The sequence below is a fragment of the Dipodomys spectabilis genome, unplaced genomic scaffold (assembly GCF_019054845.1).
Source record: "Dipodomys spectabilis isolate Male_0828 unplaced genomic scaffold, ASM1905484v1 ptg000009l, whole genome shotgun sequence".
In the NCBI taxonomy this organism is placed as follows: Eukaryota; Metazoa; Chordata; class Mammalia; order Rodentia; family Heteromyidae; genus Dipodomys; species Dipodomys spectabilis.
The window spans coordinates 17,649,127-17,667,219 of NW_024870686.1; the positions used below are offsets into that span (position 1 = coordinate 17,649,127).

General features: G+C 37.2%; 1 protein-coding gene across 2 annotated transcripts in view; it reads right to left on the reverse strand.

Moving 5' to 3' along the window:
- Positions 1-18,055, reverse strand: part of Trappc11 (trafficking protein particle complex subunit 11) — a 39,007-nt gene extending 20,952 nt beyond the window's left edge. The window contains exons 1-13 of one of the 2 annotated variants that reach the window (XM_042700149.1): positions 17,911-18,055; positions 15,422-15,424; positions 14,720-14,944; positions 11,842-12,011; positions 11,151-11,221; positions 9,596-9,710; positions 9,100-9,199; positions 8,460-8,533; positions 6,137-6,233; positions 3,812-3,945; positions 3,083-3,230; positions 1,139-1,232; positions 1-80 (exon numbers count right to left, since the gene is read on the reverse strand). In XM_042700149.1, coding sequence (XP_042556083.1) covers positions 1-80; positions 1,139-1,232; positions 3,083-3,230; positions 3,812-3,945; positions 6,137-6,233; positions 8,460-8,533; positions 9,100-9,199; positions 9,596-9,710; positions 11,151-11,221; positions 11,842-12,011; positions 14,720-14,923 — 1,287 coding nt within the window. In that variant the 5' untranslated portion in view covers positions 14,924-14,944; positions 15,422-15,424; positions 17,911-18,055. Of the gene's footprint in view, positions 81-1,138; positions 1,233-3,082; positions 3,231-3,811; positions 3,946-6,136; positions 6,234-8,459; positions 8,534-9,099; positions 9,200-9,595; positions 9,711-11,150; positions 11,222-11,841; positions 12,012-14,719; positions 14,945-15,421; positions 15,425-17,903 lie in introns of both variants that reach the window. The other variant, XM_042700158.1, reaches the window with a different exon arrangement.
- Positions 18,056-18,093: the final 38 nt, after the last annotated feature.

The window sequence follows — 18,093 nt, forward strand, 5'->3', positions numbered from 1 at the left end:
AGAGTGAACAACATTTTTCTCCTTTAACTGAATGGCAAGAATTCCTGCCTTCTCTTTTTCAGGATCAGAAAGATCAAAACCTGTGTAAGATATAACACAACCCATTTTAAGTAGCTCATTTAACATAAGTCTTCACATGGACACTGTATCTGTACATTCCCAGATTCTTCTACTTTAATGTATTTTCCTAAACATTCTAAAATCTTAAAAGCTCTAAGAGAAAGCTTTATTGTCATGGAAACTTCTCTGTTCTGAATAGAACATTCCTACCCCAGTGTTCTTTTACCTACAAAATTCAACCATTTGAAGAATACCATACATAGCATGTCAGGTACATAATTTCTTGTGTATGCTAGGCAGCTGAGATATAACCCCAGTCTTCTTCACACTTAAGATTCAGATGCCATAAATATTTCTCAAGTTGAAGTACTTATAAAACAGAGAAAAGATACAATTAAATTGTTAAGATGATACAAAATAATTGTTTTAAAAATGTAAACAAACAAACAAGAAACAACCAGCAGGGCGCCAGCGGCTCACACCTGTAATCCTAGCTACTCAGGAGGCAGAGATCAGAGGATCATGGTTCAAAACCAGCCCAGGCAGTAAAGTCTGTGAGACTCTTATCTCCAATTAACCACCAGAAAACCAGAAGTGGCACTGTGGCTCAAGTAGTAGAGAACTTGCCTTGGAGCTGAAGAGCTCAGGGACACACCCAGGCCCAGAGTTCAAGCCCCACCACCACCAAAAAAAAAAAAGAACCAACCATTAAGTTTAACTGGAATTAAGATGTTTAAAAAGCCAATAATAGTTTATGTGTCATTTATGACAACATCTCAATTTTTATTTATTATTTTTTGGTGAACTCAGGGCTCCAACCTTGCTAGGAAGGTTTTCTACCACTTATGCCATACTCCCAGCTATGTCCAAATATTTTAATCACATCAATGCCTTTAATCAAAAGTTACTAATGGCTTGTAAAATTACAAACCCTTCAAAAAACAAAAAAAAAGAATATTTTTAAAGTTTAAAAACCAACTATGTTTACTTCAACATAATTTTTCCACTGATTTAATTAAGCATAAGAAATTATAATTGGTCTTTGCCTTTATGAGGATGAATGAAAGAATGTATTTACTTAGTATTCCTTGTCGCCATGACCTTTGTCCATAAAAGTCAAGAATGCCTGTTTGTGTTTCTAAGGGATCAGGATTGGGATATATTACAGACGCCTGTAAATTAAAACAGAAACTTACATAAGTTTATGTAACCCATCATAAACCAACCCTTGTTCAATCTTGAATAAAGTTTTCATAAATACCAACATCCAATACACTTAAATATCACAGCTGTAAATATTTTAACATGAATTAAATTTTAACAAATTAAATATTTCATTTAATTTGGAAAAGATTACAAACTGAAGAAGTCAATCTAATTCTGAAAAATGATTTCATAATAACTTCTTTATATTTATCATTGCTAGGAGATAATAAAAATGTATTACAAATTATGTTTGATATTGAATCAATATAAATGCCCTCTGTACAAACAAAAAACAATGTTACTAGGAATTTTAAAGAGAAGACACTACTTTCCTTCATTGTTACTTGTATATTTGCCCTGGTATTAGGGCTAATTAAATGGAAGGGATTATTTCTAGTATTAGAAATTAAAGATTTATACTGCTTCACTTATTTATAACTTCTTCCTTCTGAAACCAAAGTAAAAGGATATTGTTGAGAACTGTACAAAATATCCAAAAGGAAAAAAAGAAAATTTAGGGCTGGATGTATGGCTCAAGTGGTAGAGTCCCCGCTATGAGCAAGAGAGCCAAGCAAGAGATCAAGCCCAAGGGGCTGGGAAGGTGGCTCAGAGGTAGAGTGTTTGCCTTGCATGCATGAAGCCCTGGGTTCGATTCCTCAGCACCACATAAGCAAAAAAGAAAAAAGCCAGAAGTGGTACAGTGGCTCAAGTGGTAGAGTGCTAGCCTTGAGCTGAAGAGCTGAGGGATAGCACCCAAGCCCAGAGTTCAGGCCCCACAACCGGACCCCAAAAAAAAAAAAAAAAAAGAGCTCAAGCCCTGAATTCAAGCCCCAGCACCATGAAAAAAAAATTAAATGACTTACAAATGTATTACTCTTTGTTAAAAAAAAGTATATATCCACTTCTTACATATCTTTGTGAAAAATTTAGCTGTTACTAATTAGAATAATTTCTCAACTGTTTTTCCCAGTTAAATATATCTGTACATTTCATCTCAATACTGTTCTTAGTATTATTTTTCATGGCTGCTGGTCATCCCATATTTTAACAAATTCCCTGTAGTTCATCTTATTTATATTTGTGTTATAATCAATAAATCTATGAGGACTTCATACATCTCAGTGCTTAGTTCTTAGGAACTATTATCTGCCTTAGTATTTCTGAAAATGAAACCTGAATCAAAGGATATACTTAGTTTTGCTGGGTCCTGGCTCATACCTGTAATCTTACTATTTGAGAGGCTGAGACCTGAAGACTGCTATTCAAAGCCAGCTGGGCATGAAAGGTCATGAACCTCTTAGCTCCAATTAAACATCAAAAAGCCAGAAGTAGAGCTGTGCCTCAAAGTAGTAGAGCTATCCTTTGGCAAAAAAACTCAGGGACAGTGCCCAGGCCCTGAGTTCAAGTTCCAGACTGGCACAGAAGGATATGCTTAGTTTTAAAGCACCTCAAATTAATTTCCCGGAAGTATTATTTTTTTCATACCAGTCAATGTTATGTCAATGCCCAGTTTCACATATCCTTCACAAAATTTAGTGTTAATCTCTTCTACAACATTGTTTTAATTACAATACTCCAAAGTTTAAAAATATAATACATTAAAATAGTAGTTATAAATCATATAAGCAAAACTTCAATTCAGGTAAAAATGTATTACTTCAGTTAAAATTGAAAGCAGTCATAATTCCTAAATTTATAAAAGAAAAACTATATTCAAAGACTTGAAAAAAATTAATCCATTCCAGTCAGTGTAGCTTCTCTCAAGAAAAGATTAATACATTTCCTAAACACTAAATAGACAAGACTTGGACCTCACCTCATGGTTACAGAGGGTTTTTGCATGCTGTTTCCGCTCCTGAGCGTAATATGCTGCCTGCTGATAATAGAAACCAGGATTCTGAGTTTGAATAGCTGTTAACCCTAACTTAATAGCTTCATCAAATAAATCTCCAAAGGCCTGAAATCTTAAAAAGGAAAACATTTTAAGGCATAGGAAATTAAAAAAACAAAAAACAACAAAGAATCAAGTTCCTTCTAACTAGCTATCATTCTCCTAAAAACCACAAGTTCAACACACTGTATTAAAATAATACTACTGGTTAATAGTATGTGTTATATTTCTTCATAAATAATACACATTAATTATAAGGTTAAATTTTGTATTTAAGCCATCTCTTCTGTGTTAACAAATCTAACTACAATCAAATTAGATCTCAACATGTTGTTGTCAAATACATTCAGATTTGCTTTAGCAATTTTTAAACAACAGTCTCAGCTGTTAGCTCCTGCCAGCAGGAATTTTGTTTTGCTCAATGAGGAACAGTGAGTGGAGACTCAACAAATATATGGTAAAGGAAATATATGGTACTATATATTAACTGATTTGCATTAAGAAACTAATTAATATGATTTTTCCTGAAAATCCATTTATGCTGTACCATTAAAAACCTACTTAGTGAAAATAGGACCAAAGTTCATGCTAACTCCTTTTAAATCCCTACCTTATTTTTTAAAATATACAAAAAAACACAATTTAAAAACATACTGCTTAGACATCCATGCAGCATGCTCAAAAGACAACTCTGCACTTCCAATCTTTTTCTTACACAAGTCGATGTGTTTTCGAAACTGAGCAATTGCATCCAGTGGGGTGTTGTGTTGAAAACATAGCCTACAGATCTGTAAATGGAAAACCAATCCCACAAGGGAGATAAAAGTCAGAAGGCATATTAACTTTAAAATGTGCTTTAGTAACTTTAAAAAAGCTTACAATTTACTTCTCTGATGTTCTTTGCAGTAGGATTAATTTTACTGATCAGAATGGGCTTACTAAAAGAAGATTTCATCTACCTTTGAGAAATGAAGTTAAATAGTTCAACTGACACTGAATTTACTACACCTTAGAAAAGCTTTTCAAAGTACAGAATGCAAAAAGTTATATCCAATGAAGAAAATACAGGATAAAATATTTCCAGAGGGGGCTGGGAAGGTGGCTCAGTGGTAGAGCGCTTGCCTTGCATGCATGAGGCCCTGGGTTCGATTCCTCAGCACCACATAGCAAAAAGAAAAAAGCCGGAAGTGGCGCGCTGTGACTCAAGTGGTAGAGTGCTAGCCTTGAGCTGAAGAGCTGAGGGACAGCACCCAGGCCCAGAGTTCAGGCCCCACGACCGGACCCCCCTCCCCCTAAAAAAAATATTTCCAGAGGGTAAATAAGAAAGAAAATATTGTCCTTTGGTATAAAGAAAGACTTTCTGCAATACAAATTATAAATACTTCCACATCACACAAGGATTACAGAAATTTTCAAAAACTTTTTGTTTGGGATGTTATTTCAAAACAATGCAGCTTATATGTATTGAGGATAAACAGAATAACCAAAGAAATAAAACCTGAATTTATTTCCATATGCTTAATATAATTTTCAATTTTATTTTTGGGATACAACAGAATCCCTGTCCCCAGCCATCCTTTTTCCATGTCCAGAGGCAAACAATTTCTGGTATACAGCAGATACATTCTAACACACACAAGTGTGTAAATGTGTGTGTGTGTTTATACACATAAACTAGTGTACAAATAGCATCAGACCAAATATATGCTGAGTTGTGCCTTACTTTATTCACCTATGTCTTAGATATCAATACTAAACAACCTACAGAATCACAATAACCTTACTAGTTATACAAAGTTCCACTAGTTATAATTTATATAACTAATCAATTAATGTTGGCTTGTTTCTAATCTTTAATGATCAGAGGATGAAGTATCTATAGATGTGGTCTGCGAACATTAGCATATGTCAAACTTCCTGAAATAGAACTGCTAGATCAACGGGAACATTCATTTTAAATCTAACAGTCATTGCAAAAATAGTCCCTATAGAAGTTATACTAGTTTACATTTATACTCACATTGAATTAAAGAATTCACCTACACACCACCAACCCAGGACTACATACTTTAAAAGATGAGTGTAGCAAAAGCTAGCTAAAAACAGCCCTCATTGGCCTGACAGGTGAAGGTGAGGAATCTATTTCTAAAGCATACAATCTTAAAACACTCAAAGCAATAGTTATGGAATTTTCCTCTAAGTGAATAGAGCCAGGAATGGTGATAGATTAAGGCTTACAAAGTTCTTATACTATGTATCTTAAAACATTTTAAATATAGATATCTTTCTTCTCACTACTTCCTGCTCCTTTTTATTTATTTTTTTATTTTTTGCCAGTCCTGGGGCTTGAACTGAGGGCCTAGGCGCTGTCCCTGAGCTTCTTTTGTTCAAGGCTGGCACTCTACCTCTTCAGCCACAGCGCCACTTCAGCTTTTTCCATTTATGTGGTACTGAGGAATCAAACCCAGGGCTTCATGAATGCTAAGCAAGCACTCTACTACTAAGCCACATTCCCAGCTCTTCCTGCTCCTTTAAAAAAAAAAACCAACACTGTAAGAAAAACTCTCTTAGCTCTCAATAACAAGGCCCAATCATTGCTATTAGCCTGATAAGAATCAGGGCCCTGTAAAAAGATATATAAAATGGAAAAATTGGCTGGGAATGTGGCTTAGTGATAGAGTACTTGCCTAACATGCATGAAGCCCTGGGTTCAATTCCTTAGAACCACATAAACAGAAAAAGCTGGAAGTGGTGCTGTGGCTCAAGTGGTAGAGTGCAGCCTTGGGCAAAAGAAGCTAAGGGACAGTACCCAAGCCCTTAGTTCAAGTCCCAGGACTGGCAAAAAAAAATAAATAAAAATTTAAAAAAAGGAAAATGTAATTAATCAAATACAATTTGCAGAGCAAGAAATTTTGATTTTTCCATTTAAAAAAAGTTAACAATATTAAGACAAATCTTTATTTGAAAGCAAACTATTACCTTGTAGTTTATAAATCCTGCCATAGTCTTAATTTCCATTATATTAGTTTCATGTGCTCTCAATTCATGTACAAGATTATAGGCAGTCCTATAATTCCTAACAAAAAGATGAGGAAGTGGTTAATTATGATAAGAATAAATTTCAAGATTTTCGCAAGAACAAATTGTAAGTGAAACTATTTACCCACTATTTCTTAGCATTCAACAGATCAATAACAGTATATTCACCAATTGCCACTGTCATGAAATATGATTAACTACTGATATATGTAGAAGTGATCAATGATTTTTCCCAAAGACCAAAACCACCTAATATCATTGTTCTGTCATTAACATCTGTCAATAACCAATAGAAAATGAGTTTAATAATAAAAGTAAACTGGACAGAATTTTGTTGGAAAATGAGTGTTCTTTTAAAAACTATTTCACAGTACTATATGAGTTTCTCAAAGAGACATAGTATTCACAAAGATGTTATCAAGAAAGCACAGGTCAACAGCTTTCAAAGTACCTGCATAGGCTAAGGAACTACTACTGATTTCAGAGGGTGGCTGGAGAGAAGGGTAGCATCCTTAGAGCTGCAAGGCTAGGCGAGACTGGAGGTGAGAGGAAAGGTCTTGGAGGTATAGTATGGGGCTGCCCAAATTTAGACAGTAATGAAAAAATTTCCAAACCATAGGAAGAGGTGCACTGTTAACCATTCTAGGTATATATTTTTTTCTGAAGTTACTTTTCTACAGACCTGAAGTTGAAGAGGTTTAACTTCACTCTTAATAATGAACTACATTAAAGCCAGTTATTATTTTTCTTTATGTTTTGTCAAGCGAATTATGAGCTGGTTTTTAATCTCTGTATATACTGACATTCTTTAAACAACTGAGGTAAAGTTACACAGAGATTGTGAGGGGTAAGGGAATGTTGTTGTATTTTTTGTTGGTCATGGGGATTGAACTCTGGGCCTGAGTGCTGTCCTTCAGCTCTTCAGCTCAACACTTGAGCCACAGCGCCACTTCAGGTTTTCTGCTGGTTTACTGGAGATAAGAGTTTCACGGACTTTCCTGCCTGGGCTGGCTTTGAACCTCAAACCTCAGATCTCAGCCTCCTGAGTAGCTAGGATTACAGGTGTGAGCCACCGAAGCCTGGCTAGAAATTGTGTTTTTTAAAACTGTGATTAGTAAAAACAAAGGAATAAAATGCTTAACCACTGCCAACACATTTGCAAACAATCTTCAAGACTCTAAGCAGAGTCTTCAGATGCAAAATGAGGTTATAGGCAGGCATTATAAATAAAATAATTGGGAAGACTGTACCTATCATCCCAATTACAAGGAGGATCAGGTTTAGGCTGAACTGCCTAAAAATAAAGACCCTATCTGAAAAACAAATTAAGCAAAAAGGCCAAAGGCGTCCAGTACTTGCTTTAACAACTCCCAAGTTGAATCTCCAGAACTGTCTCTCCAACAAAAAAATCCATAGTGTGTTTTAGATGTTTACTATACTTTGGAACTTCACTGAATATACAAATACAAAATAGAAAGTTTGGGAAAATACTAACAGCATTTTTCCTTAGATCATAATATCTAATTAAAAAGCTTTATAAAATTTACTTCGAAGCCTGGTGCCAGTGGCTCACACCAGTAATCCTAGCTATTCATGAGGCTGAGATCTGACGATTGAAGTTCAAAGCTAGCCTGGGCAGGATAGTCCGTGAGACTCTTCTCTCCAATAAACCACTCAGAAAACCAAAGTGGTACAGTGGCTCAAGTGGTAGAGTACTAGCCTTGAGGGCTGAGGTACAGTGTTCAGGCCCAGAGTTCAAGCCCCATGACCTACCAAAAACAAAAAACAAAGCAACAACAAAAAAAACCTTACTTCTAATAATAAAATGAAAATTTATTTATTTTGGTGCTGGTGTTGAATTCAGGGTCTAGGTGTTGTCCCTGAGCTTTTTTTCTCAAGGCTACAGGTCTATCACTGAAGCCACAGCTCCATTTCTGGCTTTTTGATGGTTAATTGAAAATAAGAGTCTCAAGAACTTTCATGCTTGAGCTGGCTTCAAAGCATAATCCTTTGACGTCAGCCTTCTGAGTAGCTAGGCCTGAGTAGCTAGGTACAGGTATGACCTACTAGTGCCTGGTAAATTGGAATTTTTTCTAAATCCAAAAATACTATATCTCATTCCCTCTAGACAAACCAAATATTAAATATTAGAATTTAATCAACAAATATTTTAATATTAATTAAAGATTGTCTAAGAATTAGAAATTGCTATTAATATACTATCACTAACAAAGAAAAATTTAGATTGAAAACATAAACTTACTTAAGAGCATTTTGTGTATCTTGTTTCAACTCACTGAAGAAAGCTATTTTGAACTGATGTCTAACAAATAAAAGCTGAAAAAAAGGATTGAAAAGAATCATATTACAGACATAGATTATATACTATAATGCTCAAAGTAGAAAGAATATTCAAAATTTAAATTCAACATCATTTCAACAAACAAGTATATATATAATGACTATAAAACTTTAAAAACATTTTTTAACTTAAAAAAATTTTAAGGGCAAAGAGTTAAAAAAAAAATCAAAAACTATAAAAACAAGCTCTCTGTGCCAGTGCTGAGGCTTGAACTCAAGTCCTAGGTGCTATCTCTAAGCATTGTTGCTCAAAGTTCTACCAGTTGAACCACAACCCCATTTCTGGCTTTTTGGTGGTGAACTGGAGGTAAGAATTTCATGGACTCTTGTGCCCAGGCTGACTTCAAACTGCAATCCTTAGATTTCAGCCTCCTGAGTTAAAGACTGAAAGACTCATAAAAATGAGCCATTGGCATCAGTTTTAAGTTTTCAAAAAACTTTGAAATAGACATCATTTAAAATTTCCAAGTATTAAAAGCATACAGTAATCACCTTAAACATAATCAATAATAGATAACATACTCTTATTTTAGAAAATGTACCTGGTGTGTTGTTTTATTGAGAAATTCCTTATGGGATTTCACTCTTCTGATCTCTGTGTAGTAATAAGTCTGTGCATGTTCATAAAAGGCATTCTCTAACCTGTCAAAAAATCATATGCTAAAGATGTTATAAAGACCTGAAAGTGAAATTCTGAAGAGATGATGTCTAGTTTACATAATGCTTAACATAAAAATGATCCAAAAATGAACCAAAGTGTAACCTGGATTTCTAGACACAAAGAAAAATGCTTAACTCATTAAGTTTGAAAGTCTTCTAATTTTCCTTTCTAAGAATGTTAGCAAACCTCTCTAAACAAAGGATTTCCACAAGTAAACTTAAGAAATTACTTAGCATACCTGCCTCAGACAATAGTAGAGTTTACGAGTTTCATGTTACTCTTTATCCCATGTACCATTTGAATTCTTTCTTTATGAATGTGTCTTTTTTTTATTCCTAAGGAACAATGTAAGGATGTTATAGAGAACCTCTGCTTACCTTATAATATACCCCACGAGGTGGTCAGTGTGGGGCAATACGAACAAGGACTTCCCTGAGAGTTCACACACATTGCACAGAGCTGCTGCCCTTTCTGAAGCAATCACATCTTCTCCTGTTAAGTCCCAGAAACACAAAGAAGTAAAATACACATGTATTTTCCACACTAATATAGTTCAAAGGCATAACTCTCTGAACGTTTAAAATACTATTTATCAAAACAAATTACAAGAAAAAAAAGAAACAAATTACAGGGAATGGAAACATGATTTTATTCTTGTTATTGCTGTTGTTTGTGCTTTATTTTTTATTTTGTCTTTTTAGGTAAGCAAAAACGGCACAGAAATGGAAGAAGGAAGGGTGAACAGATGCAGTTATGGATTCAATATACACCATTAAAAATATATAGTATGCAACTTGTGAACAGCAGGAGGGGGAACCTAAGAGAGAGCAAAGGAAGGGGTGACATTATCCAAGAAGAACTGCATTCATTATCTGACTTAGGGGATTGTAACCTCTGTGTAATACCTTAATAACAGTACAATTATATTTTTAAACTATAATAAAGTTGGAATTAGAAAGAACAAATTTTCATGTTAAAAGGGATTCTGGGCCCCTTGAGAGCTTGGAGTCAGAAATTACATAGTAAATACCCATTAAGAAAGCATTATACAATTTTCTGAGCCAGAATAGGCCAGGCAATGCCACATCACATAACTATTTAAAACAAAAAAGAGCTGAGTGCCAGTGGCTCAAACCAGTTATCTTAGCTACTAGGAGGTTGATAACTGAGGATCACAGTTTGAAGCCAGCATGGGCAGGGAAGTCTAGCAAGCGTGAGGCCCAGAGTTCAAATCCCAATATCAACCCCCTTCCAAAAAAGAAAGAGAGAGAGAGAGATAATTGGCATGCTACAAGTTTCAACACAGCAACAAAAAATACTTTAGCCTATGACAATTTGGTAAAATAAGTATTTAAAATGAAAACATTTTCCTGGAGGAAATGACAAATCCTATAGCATTTATCACTATGTAAAGGAATAAAACATTAGATTTCAGGTAAATAACATTCTTTTCTATAAAACTATTTTGTTAATTCATGTGTGCCTATATGAGGAGCTAAGTGGAACTAGGAGTAGGAGTTAAGATTTGTGGTCTTTACTATTTTAATTTTACTACAAATATTCATCCATGTACAATTGGTACTTTTTTCCCCTTTTTCTTTGTTTCCTCCTCCTCCTTTTCCTCTCCTCCTTTTCTTTCTCCTCATTTTCCTCCTCTTCCTCTTCCTCTTTTTTCGCCTTTATGTTTTTAGTGGTTTGGAGATAAGAGTCTCATGGACTTTTTCTGTTTGGCTCCTTCAAACCACAATGCTCAGATCTCAGTCTCCTGAGTAAGCTAGGATGATAGGTGCAAGCCACCAGCACCCAGTGATTGGTGCTTTTTAAAGATTAACACAATATTTGTCTTATAACTGTGTAAAATGTTTAAACATTAAAAACTAACTACCTCATAATATGAAGAGCTGGAAGCTTAAAGCAATTAACATTGGATACCTGGTGGCAGAGGGGTCTTCTTCTGAATCAGAACCACTGCGACCTTTGTGTTCCTTCCTTGTAAACTCTGCCTGCAAAGAAAACATAGCAATAGAATTAAGTAATTAAATTCTTAGAACTATATTCAAAATACAAGCTGGATAACTCAATTGAAGATAAATTCAACTAAAACGATCATTATCACAGTAAATCTTTTTCTGAACAAAAAGAACATACAACTTCATATTATGAACTTCATATTGTAAGTTCCATAATTTCAATTTTCAAAGTATAATCTCATATCAAGCTTCCATCCTTATAAAACTCTGCTTAAGAGTGCAAGTTTAATATATACTTTAGTGTAAAACTTAGACCTTTGAGATATTAATCATCCAAAAGAATTACCTTGATAATAGGGATAGGGAACAGGAAAAATGTGATCAAATAGTAAAGTACTATTTCCAAAAAAGATCAAAGGTATAAAACAACCACTTGAAAATTCAAACCATTTTATATTCCAGATTTCTTCATATACCATGGTATCATATTTAGTTAATACTTAAGACTAGTTATTGGGAACTGAGCAAGTTTCAGTGGAGTTCAACAATCCCCAAAGTATCCACTGCAGTCTAAACAGTCCTCAGTCTAATAAATGTTAGTAAAGACATGACACGCAAACTACCTGGGCCACCCTGATATAAGCAGGTCTTACCTGACAATTTCCACCCTGGTTGCACATTCAGACTGCTTTTCTTTCCATTGAGGCTCATCCCAATCCAATTCATAGAAGACAACCACTAGGGCTGGCACCAGATTCAGATGCTTATTCATCCAGCCAGTCTTTAAGATCCCTTTAGGAATGTACCATTCATACGATGTCCTCTGCAAACAGGAGGAAATGAAAGACTTATGTGACAAGAGCAGCAGAAACCACCCGAGTGCCAGGCACATTATATGTATTTATCATTCAATATACATACTGCTCTTTTTTGTTGTTGTTGTTGGTTGTGGGGCTTGAACTCTAGGCCTGGGCGCTATCCCTCAGCTCTTCAGCTCAAGGCTAGCGCTCTACCACTTCAGCCACAGTGTCACTTCTGGTTTTCTGGTGGTTTACTGGAGATAAGCATCTCATGGACTTTTCCTGCCCAGGCTGGCTTTGAACCGTGATCCCCAGACCTCAGCCTCCTGAGTAGCTAGGATTACAGATGTGAGCCACCGGCGCCCAGCCATACTGCTCATTTTTTAAAATGTGGACATTCAGACCTACAGAAGTTAGGTAAGAAGGCTGGGCGCCGGTGGCTCATGCCTGTAATCCTAACTACTCAGGAGGCTGAGATCTGGGGATCACGGTTCAAAGCCAGCCTGGGCAGGAAAAGTCCATGAGATGCTTATCTCCAGTAAACCACTCAGAAAACCGGAAGTGACTCTGTGGCTCAAGTGGTAGAGCGCTAGCCTTGAGCTGAAGAGCTGAGGGACAGCGCCAAGGCCCAGAGTTCAAGCCCCTGACGAAAAAAAAAAATTAGGTAAGAGATAACAATTCCTGAGGTAGAATCTCCTATTTTTAAACTGAGGAAGAGGGCTGGGAAGGTGGCTCAGTGGTAGAGCGCTTGCCTTGCAGGCATGAGGCCCTGGGTTCGATTCCTCAGCACCACATAAGCAAAAAGAAAAAAGCCGGAAGTGGCACTGTGGCTCAAGTTGTAGAGCGCTAGCCTTGAGCTGAAGAGCTGAAGGATAGCACCCAGGCCCAGAGTTCAGGCCCCACGACCGGACCCAAAAATAAATAAATAAAAATAAATTAACTGAGGAAGAATGATCAAAGACAGAATTCCTAATGACGCCAAGATCTCAAACACATTGTAAAGAATCTAGCCCTTTTCTAGGTAATTCTATTTCTATTCTTCACCAATCCAGCTTTTGTTGTTGCAAATCTGCTCAAGTAAAATAGTGTCTAAGCTGGGTGCCAGTGGCTCACTCCTGTCATGCCACCTATGTGCATAGCTGAGACTGGAGGAACATAGTTCCAAGACAATCTGGACAAAAAAGTCCTCCAGCAGCAGCTCAACAGAAAAAAACTGGGCATAGAGGCACACACCTGTCATCCCAGCTATGGAAGGAAGCACAAATGTGAAGATCACATAAATAAGAGGACTGTAGCCCAGGTTGAAAAAAAAAAATCAAGACCTTATCTCAAAATCACCAATAAAAGGGCTGGAGGCATGGCTCTGCAATAGAGCATCTTCTTAGTGTGGTACCACAAACAAACACTAACCTTCAGTCCACGAGGGTTTCTGTAACATTATCTTACCTTACCCATAAAATAAAAAGTGAGACACAATTCTTAAATATGAAGACAAAACAGCAGTCACTTTGAATGGTAGCAATAAGGGCCAGAGTAAAAGTAAATATCATAGATGATGTGCATGCTGGCCCTGAAGAATTCATCTGAAATTTCAAATTACTTCTACCCACAGTGACTCAGACTACTTCAACTCACAATGAACTACTGTTTAATTCAAGTAAGGAAAATCAAGGAGAGTAAGGAAGTCCAAGACAAAGAAAGCTGGGGACTCAAGGAAGAATTGAGATGAAGAAATAAAAAGCAAACAATTGCAGAATTAAAGAAAGAGGAAAAAGGGTTAGTTGTACTTAGCCCATACTGGGTAAAACTACATAGGACCAGTGGGGCTGAGATTTCTGTTTTCAGAGATGGGTAGATAAAACCCTGATGACATTGTTTCATATAAATACTGTTCTAGGGCAAAAACACAGATACAGTGAGGTAAGTATTATATAAAAACATATATGTAATTGTATATAGTTTAAGTGTTATATATAATTTATATAAATTGACATTATCAGCTTTATAAATTGTTTGTTGTTGTTGGTCCTGGGGCCTGAACTCAGCCTGGGTGCTGTCCCTCAGCTCTTCAGCTCAAGGTGAGCACTCTACCACTTTGGCCACAGCACCACTTCCAGCTTTTTCTGCATATGGGATGCTGAGGAATCGAACCCAGGGCCTCATGCATACAAGGCAAGCGCTCTACCTTTGAGCCACCTTCCCAGCCCTATAATTATTCTAATAAGGCAAATTAATATGTCATGTTATTCGCCTTAAAGTCAGTTCTGAAGTTTGCTTTCTTCATTCCACATTGAGTAAACTGTTTTAGTTATGTGTATCTCTCAGAGATAGAGAAGTATCTTGGTTCAATCTGTATCACCAGCTGGTTGCCTGGTTCTAATTACACTTGCAGAAACAAGCACCCAAAAAAAATGTGTGAAATTGAACCAATCTGCAAAGACCACTGATTCTATAATACTGGTAACGATGAGTAGAGAATGTGACTTTGTTAAAATTGTGGAGACATGTGGGTGTTCCCCCCCTACAAATAGGGGAAGAATTTTAAAAAAGGAGAGAAAACTTTTTAAAGGGATTATCAAAAAAATCTGAATATCAAACATATTATTACACAGTAAATAAAAATGCCTATCTTGATAAATTCAGGGATTTTCTAACACAAACAATGGGAACAAAACAGATACACACATACACACACCAAAGGAAAAAATGTATGCAACTATATTGTCATTACCTTTGGTCTACATTTGGGATATTCATGGTCACCTGGGAGCACCTTGAAAGAAATTGGTACCCGATCAGCTCTCCGATTGGCACAAAAAGCATCCCAGACAGCTCGATGGACAGCATTGTATACCACATCTAAGCCCGTAAGTGTGACAAAAGCCATAGGCCGACAACATAATTCCACAGGGAAATCCCATTGTGTGGCGCTCATGTTTAAGATGTCATAAAAAATCTGAAATACAAATGTTAACGCACTCAGTTTTCAAAAAACTAACATCTAAATCTAAAATATGAATCTCATTTTTTAAAACACTACACAAAGGAAAAAGCTTTGAATGTCTGAAAACTGTCAACCAAATACAAGAAAACCAGAAGAAAAACTTTAATTGCTGAGTAGGACCTATTTAAAAAAAAAAAAATTTTTTTTTTTTGGGGGGGGGGGGGGGGAGTCCGGTCGTGGGGCCTGAACTCTAGGTCTGGGCACTGTCCCTCAGCTCTTCAGCTCAAGGCTAGCACTCTACCACTTGAGCCACAGTGCCACTTCTGGCTTTTTTTCTTTTTTGCTTATGTGGTGCTGAGGAATCAAACCCAGGGCCTCATGCATGCAAGGCAAGCGCTCTACCACTGAGCCACCTTCCCAGCCCCCCTATTAAAATTATTAACATGAGATTTTCTGAAAAATAAAATAATGTGGCTGGGCACCAGAGACCCACTCCTATAATTCTAGCTACTCAGGAGACTTAGATCTGAGGATCATGGTTCAAAGCCAGCCGGGGCAGAAAAGTCCACGAGACTCTTATCCCCAGTAAACTACCAAAAAAGCCAGAAGTAGAGCTGTGGCACAAGTTGAAGAGTGCCAGTCTTGAGCAAAAAGAAGCTCAGGATTAGCACCCAGGCAATGAATTCAAGCCCCAGGACTAATACCAAAACAAACAAAAAACTTTAGTTGTAGTCTATTTTTAGACCAATCAACTGTTCACTGTTCTGCCTTGATATCATGTGTTGTGCTGAAATCATAATGTATTTTCACAGTAAAAAGAAATGTATACCAACCTTTGGGATTAACAGACCAAGAAAGTAGGAAAATCATCAAATTAGCCAGGTATGGACAAAAAGGTCATGAGTTTGAGGCCAATCTAGGCTACATATTGAGCTCAAGGTGGCCTGGGGTACATGAAAGATGCTGTTTCAAAAAACAAAACAAAACAAAAAGCAAATACAGCTACTTGAAACTCATTTCAACAATGAATAAAAACAAATTTAACTTACAGACATAAAAACCAAAACTTCCTTTAATTTCTCTGTAACTGCTAACATCCAATTTCACAAGTTCCTAGGCTATTAGTAATATATGCTTATTATCTAAGTAATTGCTATCTTCTCAATTTTTAGAAACATTAAATGTACCTAAGAGAAAAACTAATGAACAAAAATCTCTAGGAGAATGTATTGTGTTCTTTAGATGAGCTTATAGTAAACTCAAGTGTGCACTGACTTTAGAAAAGCAATTATATAAATATGAACTTATCTGAACAAAGTTCCTCATTTCCAATAAAATTTGTGAGCTGCTTTTAATGAGATGAATCTTCAACAATATATTACGTATAGTTCAAATATAATCTTTGTGAAAAATGAGGTGTACTTATGCCACCACTTCAGCTCTAAAACATAGAATACTTCTCACAGACAGGTTAATTGAGGACGGATGGTTATGCAGCTCAAGCTTAAGTACTGAAGGAGCAATAAGTATTGAAAAATGACTTGAAAGGCCTGCCAGAAATGATAAAATGTCTGAAATGTAAGTTAGCAGAATTTCTCAAATAGATATTTTTAGGACATAATTAAGCTATGGGGGTAAAGATAGAAATAAACTAGTTCTAGAGAATTCCAACCGAAAACAAAAAGTATTTGGGAGTGAACATTAAAAACAGGTCAAAATGTGATTTTGATATCTCTGTCTACTGCCAGAGTCTACACTAGACTCTACAAGCTTATTTCCCTTAGAATCAAAGACTGTCAAAAGAAATACCTGTGACCTTTGAAAACAGAATTGAAAAACTGAGAGCTAGAAACGACATAAATCTTTACACCAGTAGTGTCCCAATAGGAATAGTGTAAGAGCCACAAAATTCATTAAAAGTATTTCATATTGAAAAGTAAAACAAGAACCATGTGGAAATCACTGTAGTGATATTTTATTTAATCCAATAGACCCAAAAGTAGCATAAATGTAATTACTAATATTTTACCATTTTTGAACTAAAGCCTTCAGCAAAAACAACAAACAAACAAACAAAAAACAGGTGCTTTATACTCACAGCATGTGTCAAATTCAGACTAGCCTATTCCAAGCCATTAACATGTGACAACTGACTCCCTTGCAGATCAAACTTAAGGTAAATCGGTTCCAAAACCACTGTATGAAAACTGTACCAGAAGTTGCCGCCTTATGCTACCTGTAAAGCTTGGGCACATGAAACTGTCATGTTTTCTTCTGTGAGAAGAGGGGTAGATGCAGAATGCATGGATCTCAGTGATAGCCAGAGGAAGGGGAAGGGGAAATGTTACTTTCTGGGATGTTAAAGGAGCAACGACACCAAACCAGGACACGGAAGGAAGAAAAAGCAGGCAGCCTTGAGCACTCTGGATGGAGGTCGTGTAGTGTAAGGGATTACTATCTGGCGGCCAAAGAGGATGAGAAATACGCTGACCAAAGTGGCACGTAAACGAATAAACACAGATTACAGACACATAGTACAGTTGTATTTTTATAAACTGGAGGTGCAGGTGCAGAACACAGGCTAGGAAGACGAAGGGATTTAGAGGAAGCCCAGCTACAAAAGAAGATCTGAAATAGTGAAGGAAAATAAAATACGTCTCGCCCCTTCCTGGGAAGGAGCGGGGCCCGGGGTCGCACGTCCAGACGTGTGGGCTCGAGGACAGGCAGGAGCAGGAACCTGGCAGCTCTAAAGGCAGGCGACATCTTTCTCCTCTGTCCCCACCCCTACCTGGAAGGCCTGGGCAAGGAATCCTGGAAGGTTCCAGAAACAAGTGCATGTTTTTCTCGGCAGGTTAGAGCGCTGTGGGGACCGCCGCGGCTGATGCCCTAGGAAAGCACAGGCCCCCAAACCAAACACGCCAAGAGACCGGGGGCCTCGCCAGGCCCCGCGGGCCTCCGGGCCCGGACTCACCGTGAGCGGCCGCACGCCCCGGGCCCGCGGCGTCTGAGGCCGGCTGCCGCCAGCCCCGGAGAGGACGAGGAGGAGGACGCAGGGACGTCACCGGGAGCCCGGGAAGACCGCCGAGCCGCCAGCCCCAGCCGCCTCCAGCTGGCGAGACTTCCTTTTCCCCACCTCCGCTAGCACAGGAAGCACTTTCTGA